A 24,313-nucleotide genomic window follows, 5' to 3' on the forward strand; every position below is an offset into this window, starting at 1 on the left:
GAGCCGGGGCCGTGCGGCGGAGCCGGGCCCGGGCCGCTCTGCTGGAGCCAGCGGAACCGGCTGCAGCTGCTGGCGGCGGCGGCGGCGGAGCGGCGGCGGCGGCCGGGCGGCGGGATGACCCTCAAGTCGGGGCGCAGCGCCAGCGCCAGCAGCATGCGGACTGCGCTCTCCGACCTCTACCTGGAGCACCTCCTGCAGAACCGGGCCAAGCCCGAGGTGAGCGGCGGCGGGAGGGCAGCGCCTCCCTCCGGCCCCGACCCACCCTCCCCGCGGCGGCCCCGGCACCCCCAGGGAGAGCGCGCCTCTGCTCCCCCGGCCCCGCCGAGGCCGGGCAGGGAGCCCCGGGGTGCCCCCCTCCATCCCACTCCGCTTGTGCACCTCCTTCCCCGCGGGCCCTTGGCCCAGCACCCTCCGCCCAGCTCAGGCCCGGTGTGGCGCCCCCGGGGTCCCCCTCCGTCCCGTCCCTCCCGCACACGCAGAGGGGAGCAGGGCCCCTAGGGCAGAGACCCCGCGGCGGGCAGGAGGTGGGCATCCAGGTATGTGCCCTCTATGTGGCCCTCTACTGGTGTCCCCAGCACCCCAGGAGTGGGGCTCCTTGCTGGGGGATGTGGGGTGCCTTGGGGGAATGGTCAGCCAGCGTGGCCAGCACCGCATGGCCCGGCAGGGAAGGATGAGCTGGGTGGAGGGAAGGAAGGCTTCAGCATCCTGCCACGGAGGAGCTTATGCTTGTTTTGCTGCAAAGTTGTAGCTGGTCTGAACTGGAACTGCCTGTCACATGAGCTGATTCAGCTGCTGAGCAACCTCCAGGTCCACAGCATGGGCTGGAAGGGGGGTGGTGGTGGGTCTCGGCCCCAGAGAAGGAGGATGCAACCAGCCCTTCTCACACCTACCCTGGAGCAGGGAGTGGGCTGGGGAGGCACACGCACCCCACCTCCAATGGAAGGAGAGCAGGCTGCACCAGCTGTCTTGGTTGTGCTGGGAGGGCTCCTTCCCCAGCCAGTGTCATTTGGGGTAGCTTGGGTACAACTGGGAGAAGGTCAACAGTTCCCAGTGCTAAGCAGCTGGTGCTTTACTCCCAGCAGAGATTTTCGACTTTGAACAGGAGTCTCTGACGGAGCCATGGCACGACATGCCTGGGCTGAGGTTTCCTTGCGGCTGTGGGGAGCCTCTGAGAGCAGGGGGGAAATTTGCCTGAAGTGCTGTCCTTGGCCCATCCTGTTGGACACTACAGCATCCAGAAGAGGCTTGTCAGATCTGTCCCACAGCAGTGATTCGTGCGCTTTTTTGGCTCAACCCTTGGCAGAGTGCTTTTAAAAAAAAAAAAAAAAAAAAAAAAACAAAAACAAAACCAAAAACAAACAAACAAAACAACAACAAAAAAGCTTTTAAAGCAAAGTGCCTGGATCAGGCAGCTGCTGAGAGGAGCTCTCCCATCCCTCTGCCTGCAGGATCCAGGCAGAGGGCCTGCCTGGCCGCAGGCAGAGCAGGGATAAATTGCCAGTGGCAGCAGGGCATGGAGAATGTAGGAACTGGCCTACAGCTCCCTGGCGTTACAGTATGTTTATTCCAGTAGGGGTAAAGAGAGAGATGGCGAACTGGGATTTGCGTGGGGCCTTTTAAGAGGACCTGTATAGGGCTGGCACCCAACTGGGATTATGTGTCCTGAGCTTGCCATTCGTTCATGTGCTTGTGCATGCAGACGGTGCTGGCCCACGGTGGCTGTGGTCCGCGCTCTGGGACAGCAGGGACATTGCCCAGCAGCAGCTCTCGGGAGGGGTGCTGGGTCTGGCTGGCTGCTCCTTGGCTGGAGTCAAACAGAGCGGCCAGGAGGTTTCTCTTCCCCATTTCCTCTGGCAGAGTCGCGTGCTAGGAAGTGCCGTGACGGCAGGGCACGCAAACCCTCGGCGAGTGGAAGCCGTGTCATTGCTAGAAAACAAGATGAAGTGGAGGAAGCTGCTTGCCCTCTTCCCTTGAGTCCCACCACATGCCTGCATATCTTTTCCTTATCTCCAAACTGGCAAATACACCTACCAAAGAAGTGTGGGCTTTATTCCTAGCTGTGCACCTGGTTGGCAGGGTGACCTTGGGTATCTCCCCTTATCGGCTATGACTCAGTTCCCCAGCTGTAAAATGGGCAGTGAATGTGACCTTTGGGAGTGTGGTGGAGAAGAGGAGGGTACTTCTGGAGAGAGCTGAGCCTGAGGGTGCAGAGGGGACACTGCGCTTCCCTGTGGGCAGGAGTTCCTGGCATCCAACTGGCGCCAGCTCCAGAACAGACCGAGGCCACAGTCCCTAGAGACCAAATCCTGAAATGACCACAGGCAAAACTAGTGGTTGGAAGCTGAGCAAAACTTCTGGGCTTTACCAAAATGAAGTGGGGAGGGCTGGTTCTAACTTTTTCATCTGAAATGCATTTTGCCACGTTCCAGTCTGTAACAGCTGCAGGGGAAAAGCCATTTTGCAGGGCTTGTTCTGGAAGGTGGGGATGGAGCAGCTGGGCAGCATCTGAAGATTTCTTCTGTCAGTGTTGTGGTTTTACTGACTCTCCCTTGGAGATGACCGGTTTCACAAACACATTTGGAAGGCTGCATCAGCCTTTCCTGGTGGGAAGATGGTGCCTTGGCAAAACCGACTGTGCTCCCTTGAAAATCTGTCCCTTCTCCATTGCAGCACTTCATGCTCTGGAGTCAGTGTGAGGGCATGCAGAGCTGGCGGCATCTTCTGGCCTCCACGACTGTTTGTATCCGTCCTATTTCTCTGTTCCCCTTCCCACTGCGACCTGTTGGTGTTGCTGCACCTTTTCCCAGTGTCAGGAATGTAATCCTGTTTGATTTAAATGCTTTTTTTTCTTTTTTTTTATAAAAACCTGGATCATATTGCTGGAAGGGGTGTTGGGTGAGGTTGCTCTTGCAGTTGTGCTGGCAGACCTGAGAAGGCAGTAGCCCCCAGCAGAAGGCAGAGATTAATTACTTCTAAATGTCCACATGGCTGTTGCTCCGGAGCCTGCTGGAGCAGCCCAAAAGCAACTCCCAAGCTCATTTTTTTTTTTGCTAGTTTGCTCTTTTTACACATTGCTGTGTTTTTTAAGCTGTACTGAGACCATGATGCCCGCATCTGCTGGACGGTGGGGAGGTGAGGTTGGAGCACTAGAAGGTGGGAGGAGAGTTTTCTGGGCCAGGACATCTCTGCACCAGTGTCCCAGCCTCCTTGCACACACCTACGGTGATTATAATGTGAGGGGTGATGATTCCTGGAGGGAGCTGGGATTTTGTTGCTCGCTGTGGGGAGCAGAATGTGTCTCCCTGCCAGCTGAGAGGGCAATCCCAAGGGATCCCGGCTCCAGGGTTCCCTCCTGCATCCGAGCTGCTGTACTTTGGGGGCCCGCTTTGCAAAGCCAGCAGCATCTGACCTTTCTCCACATGCTTGCCAGGGAGCCCTGCTCTTCCAAGGCCACCTGATATTGAAGTCTGTTTGTTAGAGCAGCAAGGAGAGCCCAGGAACCAAACCACTAAACGTGCCCTTTGCACTAGGGTGCTGCTTTCCCCAAGTGCTGCTTCAGCCTCCTGCAAACAAGCTGCCCAGTTAATGTTTGATTTGCCCAGTGGCGTGCAGCCTGGCTGAGCCAGCACAGCAGCAGGAGCAACCCTGGCAGACAGCGCTAACCCTGCCAGGGGACAGGATGCCAAGCCCTGGGGTTTTCACTGAGGATTGCTCTACACTCACTGAATTCCCTCTTGGCAAACACTGCCCAGGGAAGCTGGTGTCCTTCCCTCTACCCTGGGATACGGGGCAGAAATCCAGAGTCTTGAGAAAAACGGAGGCAGGGAGCTGGGGTGTATCTCTTTAACCCGTGGAGCTGGTGGCTTCTCTGTGCATTGCCCCCTGGAGCAGGATTTGTGCGTGAGGATTTGTACCCTCGCCACCCAGCTGCAAGGCACCCGTAGGGCTGCTGAGTGCTGGGTGGGGCCAAGCAGCCCCAACTGGGGCTGTTCGACCCTGCCCAGCACCCAGCAACCCTATTGCACAGCTCAGCCCTCCAGCCTCCTCGGCCCGTGTCTGCCACAAGGCTGGCCCCAGCAGTGACTGAGCCCGGGGCTGTGCAGAACCGGCAGTGGCTGGTGGCCACAGAACCAGCTTTTAGCAGCACTGTCAGATGTTTCCTGCGGAGAAGTGTGTAAGTAGCAGGGTCTGGCCTGCTGCCAGCATGACTCGAAAGGCTCTTGAGGTCACAGGCTATGCCGGGCCAAGCCAGCCGAGAGTATAGCGGTTGCCAGGAGAGTGCAGGGTAGGTTATCCAGGCGGCTGGCTCACGTGCATGGACTGCGAGAGCTGTGCACGTCTCCTGTCTCCGGCTTCTGGATGACCAACACTGGGGCTGGAATCTGCCACCCCATGAGTTCTGGTCCTCCTCGTGAGCTGGGCATTTTCACATCCCCATGCACTGGCTTCCCAGTGTGGTCAGCAAAAGCCCACACCATCCCAGCATGGCTCTGTTTGGGGCAGAGGGAGTTGCTGGAGGACCCTGCTGTGTTCAGAGCTGCCATCAAGTGGCTGGTGGCCATCCCCAGGCACAGCAGCCATCTCTGGTGACAAGGCTTGCTCTCTGGGAGTCGCCAGGGTGACAGACATTGGTGCTGCATCAGCGTCAAGGGCTGGGTGTGTTCTTCAGCTCTCAGCAAAAAGCAAAGGTCAGGGCCGGGAGGCTCAGCTGGCAGGGATGATGGGGACGGTGGGGACGGGAACTCCCAGCCCCTGGCGCGGACTGTGCTGTGTCCTGGGTCATCAGGCTCTGCTGAGCCTAGAGGTTTGAAGCCAGGGATTGCACGGTGTAAAGCTTTCCCAAGGCATGACCAAGATAAGTGTGATCTATGCTGACTCAAACCACCTCACAGGCACTTTGACCTTGGGCAGGGCTGGAGAAGTTGCTCATCTTCCTCCCATCCACTGGCTCAGCAGAGCTGGGACAGCTGGCAGAGAGCCGAGGGACAGCTCCAGGCACCTGCACTGCTGGATCTCACCCTCTGCCCTGCAAACGGCATGGTAGCAGCATGCCCTGCAGGGTCTGGCAGGCCAGGTTGGGGGGCTGTGAGTCGCTCTTCATTTCACCTCACAAGTCTTTGGCCTGGGCGCTGCTCTGGACTGGGATTCAGCCTCCTGCTCCATGTTGAAGCTGTTGGCAGCCGCAGCCCACGTGGCTGCCTTTTTCCTCTGAGGAGGAGGTTGGTTGGCTCTTTTAGAAGTAGTTGGCTTAAAAATAAATCACGCATCTTCCCTGTTGCTGCAGCATGGGCACACGGCTCCCTGTGCCCTTCCCACCCTAGCCCAGCCCCGCCAGTGCCCTTTCATTGAGGCTGCAGTGTGCCTTGGTGCTGGTCCGCCCCTCTCTGCTGGCGCCTCTCCCGCTGGCCTGGCTAGCCCTGGCTCTGCTGCCCCTGCCTTTGGCTCCCTCCCTGCTTTCAGCCATTGCACAGGGCTGGACCACTGTCTCAGCCTGGCAGTACTTCAGCACATCCCTACCAAAGCTAATTTTGGTGTGGTTTAGTGCTGTGGCTGCACTCCACCAGCAAATGCTCTTCACCTCAGTTGCACCTGCATGAACCTCCCCACAGCCTGGCTGGATCTCGCCCCTTGGCAGCATGGGGCTGCAGCATCTTCTCCACTCCAGGCCAGGTGCCTGCGGTGGGTGAGAGCAAGCCAGGGTGGCAGGGTCAGGCTGCTGCTTCCCCAGCTACTGGCACAGAGCCCCAGGGCCCAGTGCTCGGTTGGGTGCTGGCAAGTCGGCGTGCAGCAGGGAGAGGTGTTGGCTCTGCCTGGCTGGGCATGTTGTACCGCGTCGCTGATGCGGGACTAAAGCCAGCGAGGACCTTGCTGGGAGTCCCTGCAGGTTTGCTGGCTGTGGCTCACAAGCAGAGATGGTGCAAGCTGCAAACTGGGCAGCAAAGCCAGCAGTCTGGTGTGGAGTGGGGCAGCCAGGAGGGTTTACTTTGCCTTGTGGGCTAGCATGGGGATTTGAGCATGCTGACAAGGTGGGCAGGGGCAGCAGATCAAAGCTGGCCTGGGTTTTGCTGGGCCAGTACCGATTTGGGAGAGGCTCGAGGGAAGTCCACTGTACTTGGGGCCAAACTGGCATGTCTGCGAGCCGTGTGGGGACATTGCCCAGTGTGCCTGAGAGCTTTAACAGGACTGCACCAGGCTTTCTCAGACTAGGAGGTGGCCGCTCACTTTGCAGTGTCCCTGCTGCATGGCAGGGCAGGTTTAGAGGTCTCTGCTTGGGACCCCATGCAATCTCCACCTGCCCCAGTGCCAGCACCTGCTGGAGATGAAGAACAGAGTTTTCCCCATGGCTGAAAGCCCCCACTTGGCTTCCCAGTGCCATCCAGCACAAACTGGCCTGTAGCTGCGAGCTGGGGAGGGGAACAGGGAGTTTCTGGCTGGCTTGGGAGCATGTTGCCTTCAGTGCCTGGATGTGGATGTGGCTCTGCACATGTTGGTTGCCCGTTGACGTAAATGAGGAAAGGTTGACCTTGCAAACTGAGCAAGAGCAGAGCCTGGCCCCAGTTCTCAGGGATGAGTCCCAAATTGCTCCATTCACTCGGTGCAGCTGTCCTGGGCTTTATGCTTTGCAACAAGCCAGCTGTGGGCCAAGTGCTGCTGTGACACACAAGTAGTGTTTGGGACTCATTGCTGCAGAAGATGATCAGCTGTGGACTCTTTTGGCTTCTGCTACCTGTAGCTTTTCCAAAGTTTTCTTACCTCCTGTGTTTCCCAGGCTGGAAAACTGCAGATCAAGCCCACACCCACATCTTCACGGGTGAAGCTCTTTTGGTCTTTTTCTTTTCTTGCTCTTACTGTCCTGTCCTCTAGCACATGGGTCTCTCCTCCCCCTGTGCCCCATCTGCACCCCAGGCACCCTAATACAGTGGAGTAGCTCAGCCGCACACCGGGGAGCTGGCACTCCCAGGCCTCGTTCAGGTGGAGCCCCTAAACCGCAGTCTTTGTTTTGCCCCGGCAGGCCATCACTCAGTCCCCGAACACCATGACTGAGGACATTTATACCAACGGCTCAGCAACTCTGGGCAGCCCCTCCCACAGCAATGGCCGTGAGGTGCGGAAGATACGCCTTGTCCAGTTTGAGAAGGACACAGAGGAGCCCATGGTGAGAGCTGGCAAGATCCTAAAGCCTAATGACACCTGGGGGGAGGAGGGGCAGGTAGAGCCGTGCCAACACGCTGGCCTCGGGTGAAGCAGGAGATCGCTGGAGACCTTGGCCACAGGAAGAGGGTGCTGGATCCTGCCTCCTGCCTGGGGACCCGGAGCAAGCCCCATCAAAGGTGGTGATGCTTGTGCCAAGAGGAGCTGCAGCAGGCTGGGCTGGCCAAGCAGGGGGCTTCCCCCCAGCCACTGCGCAGCCCACCATGGACATGGGCCTGGAGAGGACTTTGCTGAGAATGCGGGAGCTCTCCCCTCCAGCGAGCAGTAATGGATTTTCCTGTCTTCCAGGGAATCACGCTGAAGCTCAACGACAAGCAGAGCTGCATGGTGGCCAGGATCTTCCACGGGGGCATGATTCACAGACAAGGTAATGAGGCCCTTGTAGAGGCAGTGTATGGGGTGCACATCTGCAGCTGGTTTCTTTATGTGCAGAGATAAGGCAGCCCCCCAGCACTGCTGGCTTTCCCCTGTGATGTGGATGTCTGTGTCCGTTCCTCCACTAGGAATATGTCAGGAACTCGGGACTTGCTGGTCTCTCTGATTGGTTGTCATGTTAATACATGGAAGAAATGAAGGGTTGCAGGAAGGGCTCTCCCAAAAAGGAACTCGAGACCGTCTGTCTCCGTCTCATGATAGGGTCACTGTAACAAGAGATGGATCATACCCCAGCGACTGCGGGGGAAGCTCTTCCCATTCCTAAAGTGCACAGGTGGCACAGGCTTGCTGTGGATTGGCTCTGCAGACCAGAAGAAGGTGCCAAAAGAAATAAATACGGGCTATTTTCTGGTTTTGGGTCTTGCCAAGGGGGCATGGAAATGAGATGTTCTGTGCTTAGAAGAGGCCCTTTTTCCAGCCTTGGATCCAAGTGGGAAGTCTGAGCTTACCTCTGCCAAAATAACCCAGGAGCCATTCCAATAACGTTACTGGAGCCTGATTTATAGCAGTATATCTGAGACTGTGATCTGGATGGGTATATAAACTGAAAACACACAAAGTCAAGAACGCTTGTGTTAAAGGCTCTGTAAGGAGGCTGTCATTTGGCTTCAGGTGAGGTGCTTGGGGTTGGGTTTGAATAACTCTGAAACAGGTGCTTTGACCAGTCTAAAGCGCTGAAGGACACAGAGTGGAAAGCAACCTGGTGACCTTCAGGCTGGATGAATTGTGTGTATTGGGTGGAGGAGGAAGAATTCATTCCCCTTGTGCTTTAGTCCCATGTGCTTAGGTGACATGTGTGGCTCCATAAGCATTGCCCAGGCAAACACCACAGTGTCCTGGCCACAGCTTGCCCAGGAGATCAGGACGCTAGTGGAGCTGTGTAGTTCGGGTTTGGTGAGCAGCTCTTGTCCGGTCTTGCATTTTCACGTTTCTCCTGTTGCTGGCAGGCTCCCTTCACGTGGGTGATGAAATCATAGAAATCAATGGGCAGAGTGTGAGCAACCACTCAGTTGACCAGCTGCAGAAGATGCTGGTAGGTATTTGTGTTTGGCAGGGCTGTTCCCTGGGAGGGACCCCTTTGGCCTGCAGATGCGCATGCTGGCTGAGCATTCACCCCCTCCTAGATACCAGAGCCAACAGACAGCTGCCTGCAGCAGTGTGATGCAGCAGGAGCCAGGGCCGCTGGGCTGAGGTGCTGTAATACAGCCAAGCACCGGGTCTCTTTATGCAGCCTTGGTGGTATGTGCTTGCTGCTTGTTTCTGGCCTCCCCGAGAGCAGCAGCGAAGGCTGTTGGCTAGGTCCCTGACATCTGCTGATGTGTGTGGGGCTTGGAAACCACCTCTGCTTGCCAAGGCTGGTGTGCAACTCCAGCCCAGAGTCTGGCTGCTCTTGTGGACCTGAGCTGCTCCTGCAGGTCACCATGATGCCATTTTCCTGCTGCTGAGGTCATGGTGATCCTGCCAGGCCCTTGCTAGAGACAGCTTCGGACGGGGTCTTAGACCTGCCTTGAGTTCACACACTGGGGCCATCCTGATCCACGCCCAACATGTGGGACCTGGCCAGTGCAAGGTGGTGGTGGTGCTGAGGACACCTACCAGCAGCCTAAGCAGGAGGCCTGGCCCTGCTGCAGTGCCATGGTCCTCTCCTGCCTGGTGGCAGGACATCTCTGCTCCAGACAGTGGGACCAACGGGGAGCTTGTCTTTGTCTGCCTCCTGAGAAGGGCAGTTGGCCCAGGAGGCCCCTCCAAGCCTCCAAATGTGGTTGTCCCCACAGGACCATGTAGGTCTTATGAAGCACATGGAGCAACAGTGTATCTGGCCTGTGGCAAGCAAGGGAGTGCTGTGCCTCTAATGTCACCAGGAGGGCAGGAGCGAGAGCGGGGGGAGAAGGGGACAGGTGGAGAGGACCTGGCAGAACCAGCCTCTCCTCCCAGGCTCCTCACTGGGGCAGCCAGGCTGGAGATAATACAGATCTCCATGTTCGTTCTGGTGATGCTTAGCAGTGCCCACAGCCGGCCCCTTGTTGGGGGTGTTGGTGTCCCCCCACAGGAATGGGACAAGCATGGCAAAGCTATGCTGCCATGGCTCTTAGCCCAGCCCCAGCAGAGCTGTTTCTGGCCGGGCTGTGGTGTCCCCCAGCATCACAGCACGGCTGGGAGCACCCAGGAGCCTTGCCTTTGTGGGTCCTGGCACTGAGCAGCTCCCTGCACAGGTTGCTGCTGTCAGGCTGCCTCCAGGCACCACCTCCTCCAACTCTTCTTTCTCCCCTTCCTTTGTTCACTAGAAAGAAACCAAGGGGATGGTCTCAATAAAAGTAATTCCCAACCAACAAAGCCGCCTCCCTGCTCTCCAGGTAAGTGCAGCCTCCAGACCCATAGGCTGTGCCGGGACATGGCTGTGGGGCCAGGTGGGACCGGAGCAAACCATGGGGGACTGGTGCTGGGGAGAGAGCTGTGCTGAGCCAGGGGAACGACAAGGGGATGGCTGCCTGGTCACCTTGCTTGAGGTGCTGGAGGATGAAGGGACCTGTCCTGCACTTACATCACTGCAAACGAGCAGATTTTGCCCCTGTGTGGATGTATTTACTCAGTGTGTATAGGCCTGGGATGCCTGAGAGACAGTGGTACATGTGCGCAGTGTTTGGTGATGGGAAGGCAGCGGTGTGTGCACACCAGGAAGCACGAGAGTTTCCTGCCACCTTCAGAGCTGCGGCCGTTAGAGCCATATCCCCGTTACAGGACCACAGCAGCACCTCCAGGTGCAGCAGCAGGCTCTCGCTGCTCCCCACCATCACTGATGTCTGGTGCATCAGCCGCAAGGAGGATGATGTAGGTCTGGATGCTGCCAGCACACTTGTGAGCAGCGAGTGGGAGGAAGGAAGCAGTGGGGGAGAGGAAGGCGGCTCCTTGCGCCTGCTGCCGCTGCCAGGGTGGGGGTGACGTGCTGTGGCAGGGGGTGACACCTACCTGGCTTTGCCTTTGAAGTCCTGCTGTGGCCAAAATACTCAGGATAGTGGGGAGGGCTGGCTCCTCTGCCAAGACTTCAGTGCTTGGTGCCTGGGATGCTGTCCTGTCTCCGGCTGCAGGAGCCAACCCCAGTGCAGCCCCCCCATTGTGGACAGGCAGGAGTGGGAGAAGAGCTCGGAGGCAGAGGGTGGGGGCTGGATGGTGCTGGGATGGGGCTGAGGGAGCCCATGTCACCCTCCTTCCTTACCTGGAGAAGCAGTCGTCTCTGAACGTGGTGGCAAGTGAAAACTGTCTCCGTTTCTTGCTAAGCCCATGCTCTCCCCATTCTAGCTCAACCAGCCTTGCATGTGTTTGTTTATTAAATGCTGGCCCATGTCTGCCCTTCCCTGCTGTCCATCTGTCCTCCCTGGCCTGACCCAGCCAGCTCAGTGCCAGGGTAAAAGTTACCTCTGAGAAAAAGAACACAGTTGCTGGCTCACCTGAGGCTGGCCGTGGGCTCAGGGAAGGACACAGAGACAAGCTTCTTCCCAGCAACAGTTGTCCTCCCTCTTGCTGTGTCCAGGGCCGTGGTGCTGTCTGCTCCCCAGAACCACAGCTCATGGGCTGCCTCCATCTCTGTTTGTTGCAGTCCACTGCCAAGAGTGGACTTTTGATTTTTTTGATCCGTGTGATCACCTTCATCTCGGGACCTGGCAGGCAGGACGGTGCAGATCCTGGCATCACGATGCCCCCCTGCCCTGGCTTGCCCCGCGCCCTGGCAGCCAGCCACTTTGTGGCCAACTGAGTGTCTCTTGGGGCAGGTCTGCTTGGGAGGATCCTAATGAGAAAAAGCCCTGAGCACTCAGGGCTCTCGAGGTCACCTCCAACCTGTTCCCAGGTGCAAACCACAGCCTTTTGACTGTAAAGATCAGGACTTCTCATGCTGGAGCCTGCTCAGTACCTGGGCTTCCAGCCCAAGAGAGGGGCAGGCAAATAGCTTGCATTTGGAGCTGGCCCTTTGCAGTCCGTGGGTGATGCCTGGAGCTGTCTGATGCTAACTCCTAACTGGTATAAGGGAGGGTCTTTCCAAAAGTGACCTGGCTATGTCTGGCTTGAGGTATCAGGGCTGCGGGAGCAGAGGGCTCCAGGCAGGTGCCTGGGCAGTGCTTGTTGTGTGTGTTTGTGCTGATGGCCAGCTTCCCGGTGCCAGAGAGTGCTTTCAAAGCAAGCATCAGTCCTCATCCTGAAAGGAGATTCCAGTTTTATTGTCTTCCGTTGTGAGAGATCCCATGTCACAGCTTGATCCATATGGTCTGCTTTTCTGGCAGTGAAAGGGAACCACATTCATGTCCTGCTGGCCCTGTGCCTCCAGCAGCACTGCTGAAGGAGGACATGCTGTGGGAAATTGTTTTAATGTGGACCAAGGACAGCATGGTCTACCCTACCCAGGGAGGATGACTTTCCAGGCCCTGCCTATCACATCTGAGGACAGGACATAGGCATCACCCCACATGAATCCCTTTGCCCACTTGCTATGTGTTGCATTTCTCAGATCAATAACTTGATAGGGTTGTGCTCGGGGAAGCTTGCTTTAGCACAAGCATGAGGCTGGGTCTGATGGTGCTGCTTCCCCTGTAGAAGGATCTCCTGCTGGTGGCACAACTGCTGGGCAGCCCCAGGCATGCCACCAGCTCAGGGCCCAGCACCCTCCTGAGTGATCACCGAAGTCTCAAACAATGGGGAGCGCCCATGACTTGTGGGCGAGCCTGCAGGACTTTGCAGCATGACTGGGGGCTCCAGCAGCCTCAGGCACACGGGACAAAAAAGAAACACAGGAGGGGAACAAGGCCAATGTGAGGTCTGTGCTTAGCCACAGCCTTACTTTGTTTCCTAAACCCTGCCTTTCACACCCCATCCTCCATACCCTGTCTTGGCTTTGCCCCTAACCTAGTCCTGACCTGGTCCTGATCTTGCTGGGTGTGCTGGCCAGAGACAAATTGCAGCTGCAGCTGCATTTCAGACAAGAAACCATTCATCCATGCACCGAGAGCAAGCGGCAGCACAGAAAACGCTGTGTGCACGTGTGGTCTGCCCTCCTCCCAAGAATAGGTGACTCTCATCCATCCTGTTGCTCTCTGAAGGTCTGTTCTTCCTGAACAGCCTTCCTGGAAAACAAGGTCCGTGTGCGAAAGCCACATGCCGTTTCTCTCCTGACCTTTGCAAAGCTGCTTGGAGGCAGCAAGAGCCCAGGGGCATCTGGCTGCCTGCTGGCTTCAGGAGGTCTTGAGGCCAGGGGAGGCAGCGGGGTGGGCTGTCCTGGTGGGAGCAGGCGCTGTAGACTCCCTCCCAAAGAGCTGAGCGAGCAGAAGGGACAAAGGCCACTTTCTCACGCCTTCCTGGTCCCCAGGGCTTCCCCAGCCCTGGGAGGGTGGCACAGTGGCCTGGGAAGCAGCAGCAGCTCATTTCCAGTTGCAGCTGCGATGAACATAACATTGCAAGAGTAGCTGAAGAGGCCAGGACAGACCCAGGCAGGGGTGGACATGACACCGCAGCCTTGGCTCCAGAAGGCCCTGTGCCATGCAGGGGACTGCCCAGTGCTGGGGAGAGGTCAGGGCACAGCAGCTGGGGATTGAGACATGGCCTTCCGTGGGGTCCCTAGGACATGGGATTGCAGGGTGCGCCGTTGTGATGGCTCCTCTGTGCTCACCCCACTGCAGACCCCAGTTGCTGTGCACAGTGTTGGTCCAGGTGGTGAGACTCATCTCCAGCTAGCTTGGCTCACCAGCACTGTGCAGCACCCGGAGCCTACAGGTGGGCTACATGTCAGGGTTCAAGCACCAGCTGTGGGGCATGCAGGCCTGCCTAGAAGCAGCAGACATTTCACTGGCTTCTAGTAGGGCCAAGATGCCATCCTCCTCCCTCCCCCACCCACCCACCAGCGCTGCAGCTCCATGCCCAAGAGCTTCCCCCAAGGCTTTGTGCATCTCCTTTCTCCCCACGCAGCCTCGTGGGGCCTGGAAAGCAAGAGAGGCTAGGGTCCCTCCTGGAGCAGGGCCCGTGTGCCTGGAGCCAGCTCTGCAGTCACTGCCAGGGGATGCAATGTGGGGCCGGGAGCTGGACATGACCAAGTTCAGCCACTCTGCATGGCCATGCTGATTCCAGCCCACTCTCTCTTTTGCAGATGTTCATGAGGGCGCAGTTTGACTACGACCCCAAAAAAGACAACCTGATCCCCTGCAAGGAAGCAGGGCTGAAGTTTCAGACCGGCGATGTGATTCAGATCATAAACAAGGATGACAGCAACTGGTGGCAGGGCCGGGTCGAGGGCTCCTGCACTGATTCGGCGGGACTCATCCCTTCTCCGGAGCTGCAGGAGTGGTAGGTCCCTGGATTTGGCCAGAAGGGCTGGATCTGGGAGTGGAGGCGGGAACAGTGACCAGGTCTACCAGGAGTGTGACCATGTTGGGTAACACCAGAGTCACTGCTGGGAAAAGGAGGCAAATGTCCCCTTCATCTGCTGCACGGTGAGCCTTTACCTGTCCCAGCAGCCACCCTGCTCCTATTGCCCTTGCATGTCTGAGGGACAATCCCACTGCTCCCCCAGGGATTAGGGTGACAGCTGTACCATGGTGGTGTCCTCCTCTCTTGGCAGGCGTGTGGCGAGCGTCACCCAGTCCAGTCAGAGCGAATCCCCGAGCTGTAGCCCCTTTGGGAAGAAGAAGAAGTGCAAAGATAAATACCTGGCCAAGCACAGCTCAAGTAAGTGTGAGCAGGGCAATGGGCTCCATCCCCAGCCCTGGCCATCATTCCTGCCTCTGGGCAGGGGCAGGTCTGTCCTCCATGGGAGTCAGACCAAACAGCCCAGCTGTGTTGGCAGTGGGGCCTTGGGAGGATACTCCACAGCTGTCAGCTTTTTTGAGTCCCTTCTCCAAAGTTGTCATACCCCTCAGGTGGCCACAGCTGTGTCCCCATGCAGCTCTGTAGCAGCACCGAGCTCCCAGTGACAATCCCTGGCACTCCTGGCCCGAAGCTCCTTGGGAGGCTCCTGGGCCCTCAAACCTCACAGGCTGCTGAATGCAGGGCAGGCAGTGGCCTTGCTGCTGCTCAGTAATTAGGGAGCAGCCCGAACTGCTTCCCACAGCTGCCAAGCCATGTCCCTGGTGGGGCAGGGAGCCTGCCCCTCAGCCGCCTGTGCAAACACCCCATGCTAAGCATGCCCTGGGCTGGCAAAGGCAGGTGTCTGAGGACATGCTGGCTCCTAGCCCGGCCTGCAGCTCAAACCAGCAACAAACAAAGCCGTAAATCAGCAAGATAAATAAAGTCCCCCAGCAACAAACTCCCTGCAACATCCTGCTGCCTCCCCACCCTGCTCCCAGGTCCTACTCTCCTGAGCAGAATTACTGAGCAAGAGCAACCCTGGCTTCTTTGGCAGCTGCTGGTCCAGCTCCCTGTCTACACCGCACATGCTGCTTGCTGCTGAGGCTGCTGCCCTTTTCCCCAAGCAGCCAAACAGGGACAAGCTCCCAACCCAGTCCTGATCGCTCCCTCCATTTTGCCTGAGGACCTGGCTCTGACCGCTTGCTGTCTTGTTTCTCCTCCACCCTAGTTTTTGACCAGCTGGATGTGGTTTCATATGAGGAGGTGGTGAGGCTGCCTGCCTTCAAGAGGAAGACTCTGGTGCTCATTGGTAGGTCCTGCCCCAGGCATCTTCTGCAGCACAGAGGCTGCCTGTGGTGGGTCCCAGGGGGAACTAGGACTGGGCAGGGGCTGGGGCAGCACTGCCCTTCAAAACCTACTAAGCTCTGGGGAGCATTTCTTCTGCCTGCAGCGGTCACCAAGCAGGCTGACCTCCTCCATGCAGCATTCTGCATGGTCTGGCACCTGCACTGTGATGCTGAGGTAGAGTTAATTCAGGAGTTTCCAGCTCCTAAGTATGGATAATTTTTATTAAAAGCAGCGCTGGTCTGTGCAGCTGCACCAAGGCAAGCACTCCCATGCTGCAGGTGCTGAGCACTTGTTGGTGGACCCCATGAGCACGGGCAGCCCATGCAGCTGAGCCATGCTAGCTGCTCAGCAGGCACCAGTTCCACCTCTGCCTCCAGCAGGGACTGGAGGTGAGCGTGCCCAAGGCAGGTAGAGCCTCTTCCAGGGCTGGAAGACACCACGGACCAGCTCAGGAAGCAGATCCTGGGCAAGGCCCCAGGAGCTCTGCACCTTTCCTCAGACCCAGAGCTGCAGAGGGGCCCCAGTATCTTGTGCCAGGCTTCTTTGAGCCCAGCTCCAACATCCATCCATCCTTCTCTGCAGGGGCCAGTGGCGTGGGCCGTAGCCACATCAAGAATGCTCTGCTCAGCAACAACCCGGAGAAGTTCATGTACCCACCCCCATGTAAGTACCCAGCCAGGGTGCGCAGCACAGGGCATGTTTCCTCTCACCTCCTTGAGCCAGGACCTTCTGACAGCAGATTAGAAGTGGGAAGATGTTCGTCCAGTGCTACCAAGCCCTCGATGTCAGAGGCACCACACAGGGCACTGTAGGGCCTCCCTGCCTGCTGTCCCATGGACTGAACCTACCCACAGATGGCTGCAGGGCTGCTACCGCCCACATTGCAGAGACACCTCACTCTTCACATCCCAGTGGCTGAGTTCCTTGGGCTAGCTGAGTTCCCTACTTGTCCCAAGCAGGAAGGAGTTAAAAGGGGATTAGTACAGCCTAGTCTTGAGGTACACAGGTCCTCCATGCCCTAGCCCCATGCTCAGAAAGGGAAAGCAAGACGCCCAGGTCACCCAGAGCAGAGGCTGCCTGCTCCACTCTGTTCCCCAGTCCTTCTGGGGGCCAGCGCTCACCATCTCCCTCCCTTCCCAGACACCACACGCCCCCAGAAGAAGAATGAGGTGGATGGGAAGGACTACTACTTTGTCTCCACTGAGGAAATGACCCGGGACATCTCAGCCAACGAGTTCCTGGAGTTTGGAAGCTACCAGGGAAACATGTTTGGCACCAAGTTTGAAACAGTGCACAAGATCCACCAGCAGGACAAAGTCGCTATTTTGGACATTGAGCCCCAGGTAGGGAGCAGGGGAAGGCGTGGGCAGGCTGGGGCTGCCACAGATTGAACTAACTGTGTGCTGGCTGTGACTGTCCCTGCCTTCCCTGCTGCACTGCCCACCCACTCTTCCCAAAGGAAAAAGCCAGGGAGTGCTGAGGTGGCATTTCCATTCCCAAGACATGGGTGCAGTGAGTGTATTCCCCATCACAGCATGCACCTGGCTGTGACAGCAGGGCCAGGCTGCCGTGGCAGTGGGGGTGCAGGGCCAGCACAGGCCCCACACAGGGACCCTTTGCCCTCTCCAACACCAAGCATGTGGGTGCTGCTTTGCAAAGTGGCGTTTGTGTCCAGTAGCCAGCCCAGAGCAGGGCTGGGGATGCCCTTATATCCTCCCCCATGAGGTGCAGGGGAAGCCATGCTGGGACCCCTGCTCCAGCTTCACCCAGCTGCCCCCACATCACCTGACTACCCCCAGCCTCAGGAATCTACCTAGAGAGCCCATGGCCCCAGGCAAGGGGTGGCCCCTTTAGCCCACCACTGCATCACCGGCACCATCACACCCTGGCTGGGGGGCAGCATGGGGTAGTGGGAGACAGCTCCCACCCTGAGAATGGCCACACTCTGGTAACTACACCCCTCTCTCCACAGACCCTGAAGATCATCCGCACAGCCGAGCTCTCCCCGTTCATAGTCTTCATTGCCCCAACAGACAAGGCAGAGCAGGTGGGTGGCAGGGCGCCGAGGCGGAATCCCTCTCTGGCTGGGCTTGCCTGCCCACAGCAGGGGGGCAGGGAGCCTGCTGCAGCAGCCTGGGGCTCTCTCCCTGCTCCATATCAGCTTCTTCCCATCTGCATTGGTCTTTGTGGTCCAGGAGAGCAGGGCAACTTCCTCAGCCCAGACCTGAGAAACAACAATTGGCGATTCCTGCAGCCATAGACTCTCTCCCAGATTGACCACCCCCCCAGCAACCATCATCCCTGCAGCGTAATCAGCCGCTAACATGTAGTGGGGCACACAGCCCAGCACCCAGGGCCATCTCCAGCTGCAGCAGTGCTGCAGAGCAGGAACATTTACCCTGCCATCAGCTATGCAAATGGGACACACAAACAGCTCTTCCTTTCATTCTTCACCTCATTAAGATGCTCATCTCTCCAAAATTAGGATGAAAGCAGCATTGATACTGCAGTTAACTCATGCAGTGCCAAGCACTGCAAGGCTGGCAGCCACATGCTGCCATTTCCTGGGAAGCCCTTGACGAAGGGAGCAGTGATGCCTGCTCTGCCCTGCTGCAGCCTGGACCAGCTCCCCCGAGCGCTAACCTCTGCAGGGAGATGGGAAGTGATAGCAGAACAGGGAAACACAGAGCTGTGCTCCTCCTGGACTCAGGGCCAGCCAAGGCCACCTCTCCAACCTATTAATTTGGGGGTTGTAAAGCTTAAAGATACAGATAGCTTGCAGGGAGGACATTTATGCAGCCTTCAGAGCAAGCACCGCACAGGCATTTAGAGGCACATTAACCTGCAGACGATTGTAAAGCCAGATGCAGCAGGCTGGGGCAAGCTGGGGGCAAGCGTCAGGGCAGAAAGGGCAGTTAGGCAGCCTGTTGCCCCTACCTCCATGCCCCATCATCCACCACTGCCTTCAGGCAGGGGAATTAATTCCTGCCGCAGTGGGCAGGGCCAGCCCCGCTGGTGCAGGTACTATATATAGCTAGCTGCTGCAGCTCAGGTAACTGCTTACTAGAAGGGATGCAGCAGACCCAAAATGTCACCCAGCAGAGCTCACGTGACCCAGGCAAACTGCTTATTGCTCTCCCCTCTCCACCCCAAGAACTGCCTGGCAACACACAGCAGAGCTGCAGCGAGCACAGCACCCCAAGCTCATGCTCCCCCCCCCAGGCACAGAAGCAGGGAGCCACCTGCATTTCAAGCTCCGTTAGGGATATCTGTGGAAATCGGTCTGGACTTCGCTGTTAAGGGCACAGGTGCCCGCAGGGACACGCTCCTGGGGTGCCCGTGCTAGCTGGGGAGCTGTGCCCACTAGCCACACTCGGGCAGGTAGCTTTGCTTTTACTATGAAGAAATTTAACTCTATCCCAGCCAAAACCAGTAGAGGGAGGCTGGTACAGCTCTGCCAGCCAGCGCTGTTCTGGTCAAAAGCCAGTGGGAAGGGACCATGCTGCAGGGATCCTACCTGGAAACCAGCCTTAGGCCTTGAGCTGGCTACACTGCATAGCATAGCATAGCAATGAGCAGCTTGCTGCTCGGTGAACTTTCTCCTCCCAGGGAGCTGCCACAAAGCATTTTAAAGAATACAAGACCAAGCAGGTCTAGCCTCACTCTAGCAGGTAACCTGATGCTCCCAGCATTGCATAAAAGTCCAGCAAAACCCCCAGGCATGCACTCCCAGAGATCGCACAACAGCTCCCAGCTTGTCAGACAAGCTGCAGGGATGCTCTGTGCTCTGATACTTAGCAACCACTTGAATTGTTTTGGTGGTGGGAGGGAGTTTGCCTCTTGGGGTGGGCTGTGAAATTCCCCTCCTCCCCACCCTCCTGAGCACTCTCTCCCATTTCTTGCAGTCAGAGGCTTTGCAGCAGCTCCGGAAGGATTCAGAGAGCATCCGGAGCCGATACGCACACTACTTTGACCTCTCACTGGTCAACAACGGGGTGGAAGAAAGCCTCCAGCTGCTGCAGGAGGCCTTTGAGCAGGCCTGCAGCTCTCCACAGTGGGTGCCTGTCTCCTGGGTCTACTGAGAGGGCATCTGAGCCCAGCTGCTTCCCATCAACCATCCTGCAGCCATGGGGAGAAACCTTCTCCTCAGCTTCCCCTGATCCACACACAGCCCAGCACAACTCCCTTCCTCCGCTGCTCCACGGACATGGTCTCAATTGGTTGACACACACACACAGGGCCTCTGGATCTCCTCTCCCAGGGGAACACAGGACAGGGGCTGCCCAGGGGACAGCTGCCTCCCAGGGCACTGCAATGTAGTGCGAAGTTAGTGGCTACAGCAGAGCCCAGGGCATTGTTAGTTCAGAGCACAACTCCCCACCTCACAGGGCAAGGAAAAGCACAGTCCTGCTGTAGCACGTGGCCGATCTTCTCAGCATCAGTCCCAAGGGAAGTGGTAGAGCAGGGGCTTTCCAGGCAGATGTCCCCTGCCATCACAGGAGTGCACACTGCGCCACAAACACCTGAAAAGCCTGGCTGGTGTCTGCAAGGCTTCAAGGAAGCCCACAGCTTAGGAGGCTTCACACAGACCACACCAGAGCTCCTACATCCAAGGGTTTCCCCTCACAAATGGGGAAGAGCAGAAAAGGGCGAGCGTGGATTTGACGGAAGTGGCATAGAGCACACCACCCCCAGGCAGGCCTCACCCCGTGTTCTGAGGTTGGAGTTTGATTCACCCTGTGCAACTGTAGTTGTAAAAACTCTCTGTATTTAAAATCTCACCACACAGCTTGGATTGTTTCCGCCTGGCAGGAGAAACTTGGCAGCAGCTGAGGAAGTCCCACAGACCAAACCCCAGAGGGACAGTTCAATGGGTAAATTAGATCCAGCCACAAGTATCTGTTGCATGCAGTAGCACCAGTGTCTCTACAAAGATCATCCAGGCATGCCTTCCAGAGTTTAGGGTGTCTCATACACTGTATGCAAACATAAAAGCCACCCACACAAAGGGGTTCCTTCTTCTGCAGGAGCGTACCGACGCACAAGCCTCACCATGACCATGTCCGGGAAGCATCACCATGGCTCCTGGGCAAACCATAGCCATCATTTAGGTGAAAGAATCGCATTTGTGTGTTCAGTCAGCTAGGGGAAAGGGGAAGGGGGTTAAGAAGTCTTGCGCAATTTTTTAGGGATGCCAAAAATAAAATCTGTTGATGTGCAATAGGGACCTTCGTTCTGATCCACTGCAGGGAAACAATGAGCAGCAATAAACATGCCGAAACACTGCTGTGACTGGTGTTTTACCTCTGAGGCTGAGCACTTGCTCACAGCTGGAAGCCTGTTCCCACCTCTCTGACCCTAACACACTCGAGGTTAGGCAGGCCAGGACCAAACAGTCCCTCCAGCCACCATCGGGCCTCTCCAGCAGCTCTCTCCAGCAGCTCACTCCAGCACAGGCAAAGGAGGAAAGAAAACACCCAGCTTCCAGGCACGTGTCCCATTGGGTTTTACCAAAGTGGAGGGCGGCCCCTAAGCACCTGCAAAGTCCTGACCAGCAACAAAGGCCCCTCTAGGGATGGTCCATGTCAACATGACCACTTCTCTGCACCAGCAGCTTCTTCAGGAGAGCAGCACTAAGGCTGGGCAGAAGGGGCAGCCATTTACCTGCCCAGCTGCAGCACGCACATGCGTTAAGCTGCTTCCCCTCCCCATGAACAGACCACTGACCTCTTATAGGAGCCAGATGAGCAAGAAAATCACCTGTTCAAAAATAGGGCTTTTATTTTTATGTAAAAAAGAGTAAATAAAAATGGACTACTTTTTCTGCTCAGATTCTGACAGCCACCAGCTGCTGGCCCCACTGCCTGCGTGTATCTCTAGCATTGGAGGGGAGAAAAGTCAGATGGTTAAGAAAAAAGCAATGCACGAGGCTAAGACAGACATTTACAGAATCTCTGCAGGGATGAAGCTCAGAACAAAGCAGCCTGGATCCTTCCCCATTAAAAGGGGCTAATATCCTGGCTCAGCACTACCCCTGTGAAAGAGAGACCTCCTGCGCCCAGCAAGCCACCCCAGATAAGGAAATAAGGACAAGTCTTTCTGAAACCACTCAAGCCCCACACCCAGTGCCCCTTGCAGAGCTGCCTCTGGCCAACCTTTTCCTCACGAGGACTCAGGTTGCAACAGCCCTTTAAAAAAGCATACTGGCCAGCCACCCTCTGGTCACTTCACTTCTGCCGCCCAGCAGCATCCCCAGGTCTAGCCTTCAGAGCATATTAGATATCAAAACCAGGGAAGGCAACTGAAAGTGCTGCAGTCCCATTCTAACAACTGGGTAGAGAAGAGCAAAGAGCCAGCAAGAGGTACTGACGAGGTTACTGGGGCACTGGGTCTGGGGATCAGCCAACAACTAACAAGCAGGTCCCTGCACTATAAAGCAAAAAAGCATTAATGTAATGTTCTAATCCTTTTATGATTAAAAAAAAGTACTGAAGAATATCTGGGTGGACTATTTGATCTCATCTAGCTGGTGGCCAGGTTAAAACAAACCACAGCCCTTCAAATAACCAATTTGACTGTCCCCATCCAAACCCATTCAAGATGGGCTGTGACAAAGCCAGTCCTCCAGACACCAACACATTCTGCGACTGTCAGGTAACAGCTCCAACCTTGGAAGAAAAGGAAGAAAGAGGCAGGACAAGAGCAGGGAGAACCGTTATTCCTCCCTCTCAAGGTGAAAACAGAGACAGCAAGTAAGAGCCAGGAGCTACCGTTTCCCTGAAGATACCACTTCTATTGGCATCGCAGTGTTCAGCTTTAGGGAGCAATCCAGTGCAGGGGCAGTCAGGCACCCCGCTCCTCTGGCAACCCTTAAAACAGGATGAGGAGGGGTACTTGAGCAGGGCATATCCTGGGCAAACACACCCGCTCACTCGTATACACAGCAGAAAAGGAACTTGGAACTTGCTGGCCCCTCTGCCACGCAGCCAGTCCTCTTTTTCTCAAGGCCTCAGACTCCTCCCTCCCTACCGACGAGGTCGCCTGCTTTGGACAGATCTAGTCGCTTACTCCGAGCTTTCTTCTACCTCCTTTTGTTTCTTCTTCTTCTTTTTCTTCTTGGTGCTGGTCTCACTGGTCTGTGAAGAGATTGGAGAGGTCAGGAAGAAATCAGAAAGGAATCCCCCACTGCTCATTTCAGGAGGAACAGCCCCACTCCAGATGCAGTGCAGGCTCCTCATGGCCGCAAATCCTCCCTCGCCACCAGACAAGCACTCAAGCACAGACTGAATGCCAGCACCATGCTGGGCACCATCCTCCCACCGGGGCCCGTTACAGGGCACCAGAGCACAGAGGTGGCCTGGCAGGAACGCGTACCCACCACCCTCAACAGTTCAGTTCACAAAAGCACCTATACAGACATCTTTCTCTGCCTTTAGGGAGTCTGGCACTTTGGGGACATGCACAGCAGGATGCTCATGTGTTTATCCTGGAGGTATTAAGGAGAGACAATCCCTCCCATCTCTCCCATAACTGGACTGTACCATGGCAGCACCCAGTTACATACCACTTCTATTTGCTCTTCTGCACTCTCAGCTGCCTCTTTGGCCTTCTTCTCTTTCTTTTTCTTTTTCTTTTCCTTCTTGCTCAGCTCCTCTGGTGGTGGGGAGGCAGGGGATGGTGGGGTCACAGCCTCCTCACTTTCACTTTCCGACTCTCGCTTCCTCTGTTAGAGGAACACATTGTCAGACACGCCATCTTCCAAAGGAGCTCAAGTGATGGGAAAACTGTCTGCAAGCCCATTGCAACTATTCTGCCTGATTCAATCAAACTTCACAGTAACAATGCTTTGAGCAGGAAGGTGAGATACAGACTGCCAGTGGAACCCTCCAGCATACACTGTCTAGGATTTGCTTCTGCCAGAATTGCACCCCTTATTTCTCAGTGTTTCCTGTACCCCAAATGCTCCAGAGTTTGAAACACTGCTGCACCTTTACAAGTGCACACACAAGCCCTGACTTAGATCCTTAGATCACAGCACAAGCCCTGACTTAGGGAACTTTAGATGCAACTCTTGCATGGACATTTCTGCAACTGTCTGTAGTCTCCAGAAAGGTTCTCTGGCACAACAAAGCTCCATTGTGGCTCCATAGAACATATTTCCTTGGATGCTGCAGCTCATACACCACAAGTCGGAGTTCCTCATTCTCACACTGTACTGCAGGACTCGTACCCAAAATACAACATCCCAGAGACAAACACCCAGGAACAAGGCCTAAACAGGTCACCCTACAGCTAGCTTGTGGGCCACACAACCACAACACACGTTGGGGCACTAGGCTCCCAGAATACGAAACACCTTCCCCTATAAAACAACCAACCAAAGCAGCACGCAGTCCAGCACCTGATACCAACTGCCTAAAGGAACAGGTACATATCCACTCTTCATCAGGGCCCAAACAACCTTACAGCCAGAGAAGACTAACGATACTCACTTTTGGAGCCCTCTCCAGCTCTGAAACAGCTTGGGGAACAGCAGCTGCCTCTTTCTTGGAAGCATCCCTGAAAGAGAAGATCCCCAGGCTGAGCACAACAGCCGCTGCCTTACACTGCTCCGTACAAATACAAAGTCCTGTCCCCCTCGCAAGAGCTCCATAGCCTGTGCCAGGCGCTGGATGGGGAGGCCGGTGTAGGGAAGACCTGCAGCCTGCACCCGGGCCAGCTGGGCTGGGCAACAGCAAGGCCTCCCCCATTTAATTTAGCAGACTGACTCCCTCTAAAACCACAAACACAGGCTAGAAAGGGATAACCGTCTGCTCAGGGCCTTTCCCTCTGGCACTGCCCACAAGCAACACGTTCCCTGGGACTGCAAGAAATGCCACCACACCCCACGGGTCTGGACAGCCGACAGCCTTAGGTCAGGCCTAAGCACAAACGGCAGCACCCAGGCCAGCCCTCGCTGCACAGGGCTCCCCTCTGCCCGCCATGCGGGAGCCAC

At 56.5% G+C, this 24,313-nt stretch overlaps 2 protein-coding genes across 7 annotated transcripts in view; one reads left to right on the top strand and one right to left on the bottom strand.

Annotated features, from left to right (window-relative positions):
- MPP1 (MAGUK p55 scaffold protein 1) lies at positions 1–19,400 on the top strand (the record flags this gene model as incomplete). Its single annotated transcript, XM_082323026.1, has 12 exons — positions 1–216; positions 7,013–7,156; positions 7,501–7,579; positions 8,595–8,680; positions 9,933–10,001; positions 13,775–13,971; positions 14,246–14,352; positions 15,200–15,280; positions 15,901–15,981; positions 16,459–16,661; positions 17,291–17,365; positions 19,224–19,400. Exons 1-12 carry the CDS (start codon positions 115–117, stop codon positions 19,398–19,400), a joined length of 1,401 nt encoding a protein of 466 aa, XP_082179152.1. The 5' UTR covers positions 1–114.
- Positions 13,961–24,313, bottom strand: part of DKC1 (dyskerin pseudouridine synthase 1) — a 20,944-nt gene continuing 10,591 nt past the window's right edge. The window contains exons 13-17 of one of the 6 annotated variants that reach the window (XM_082323022.1): positions 23,811–23,877; positions 22,883–23,041; positions 22,387–22,454; positions 14,219–14,299; positions 13,961–14,074 (exon numbers count right to left, since the gene is read on the bottom strand). In XM_082323022.1, the coding sequence (XP_082179148.1) occupies positions 14,260–14,299; positions 22,387–22,454; positions 22,883–23,041; positions 23,811–23,877 (334 nt within the window). In that variant the 3' untranslated portion in view covers positions 13,961–14,074; positions 14,219–14,259. Of the gene's footprint in view, positions 14,300–19,443; positions 20,461–21,081; positions 22,455–22,882; positions 23,042–23,810; positions 23,878–24,313 lie in introns of those variants that run through there. The other 5 variants (XM_082323021.1, XM_082323020.1, XM_082323025.1 and 2 more) reach the window with 5 other exon arrangements.

This window comes from Platalea leucorodia, assembly GCF_965183815.1.
Source record: "Platalea leucorodia genome assembly, chromosome: 10".
Lineage (NCBI taxonomy): Eukaryota > Metazoa > Chordata > Aves > Pelecaniformes > Threskiornithidae > Platalea > Platalea leucorodia.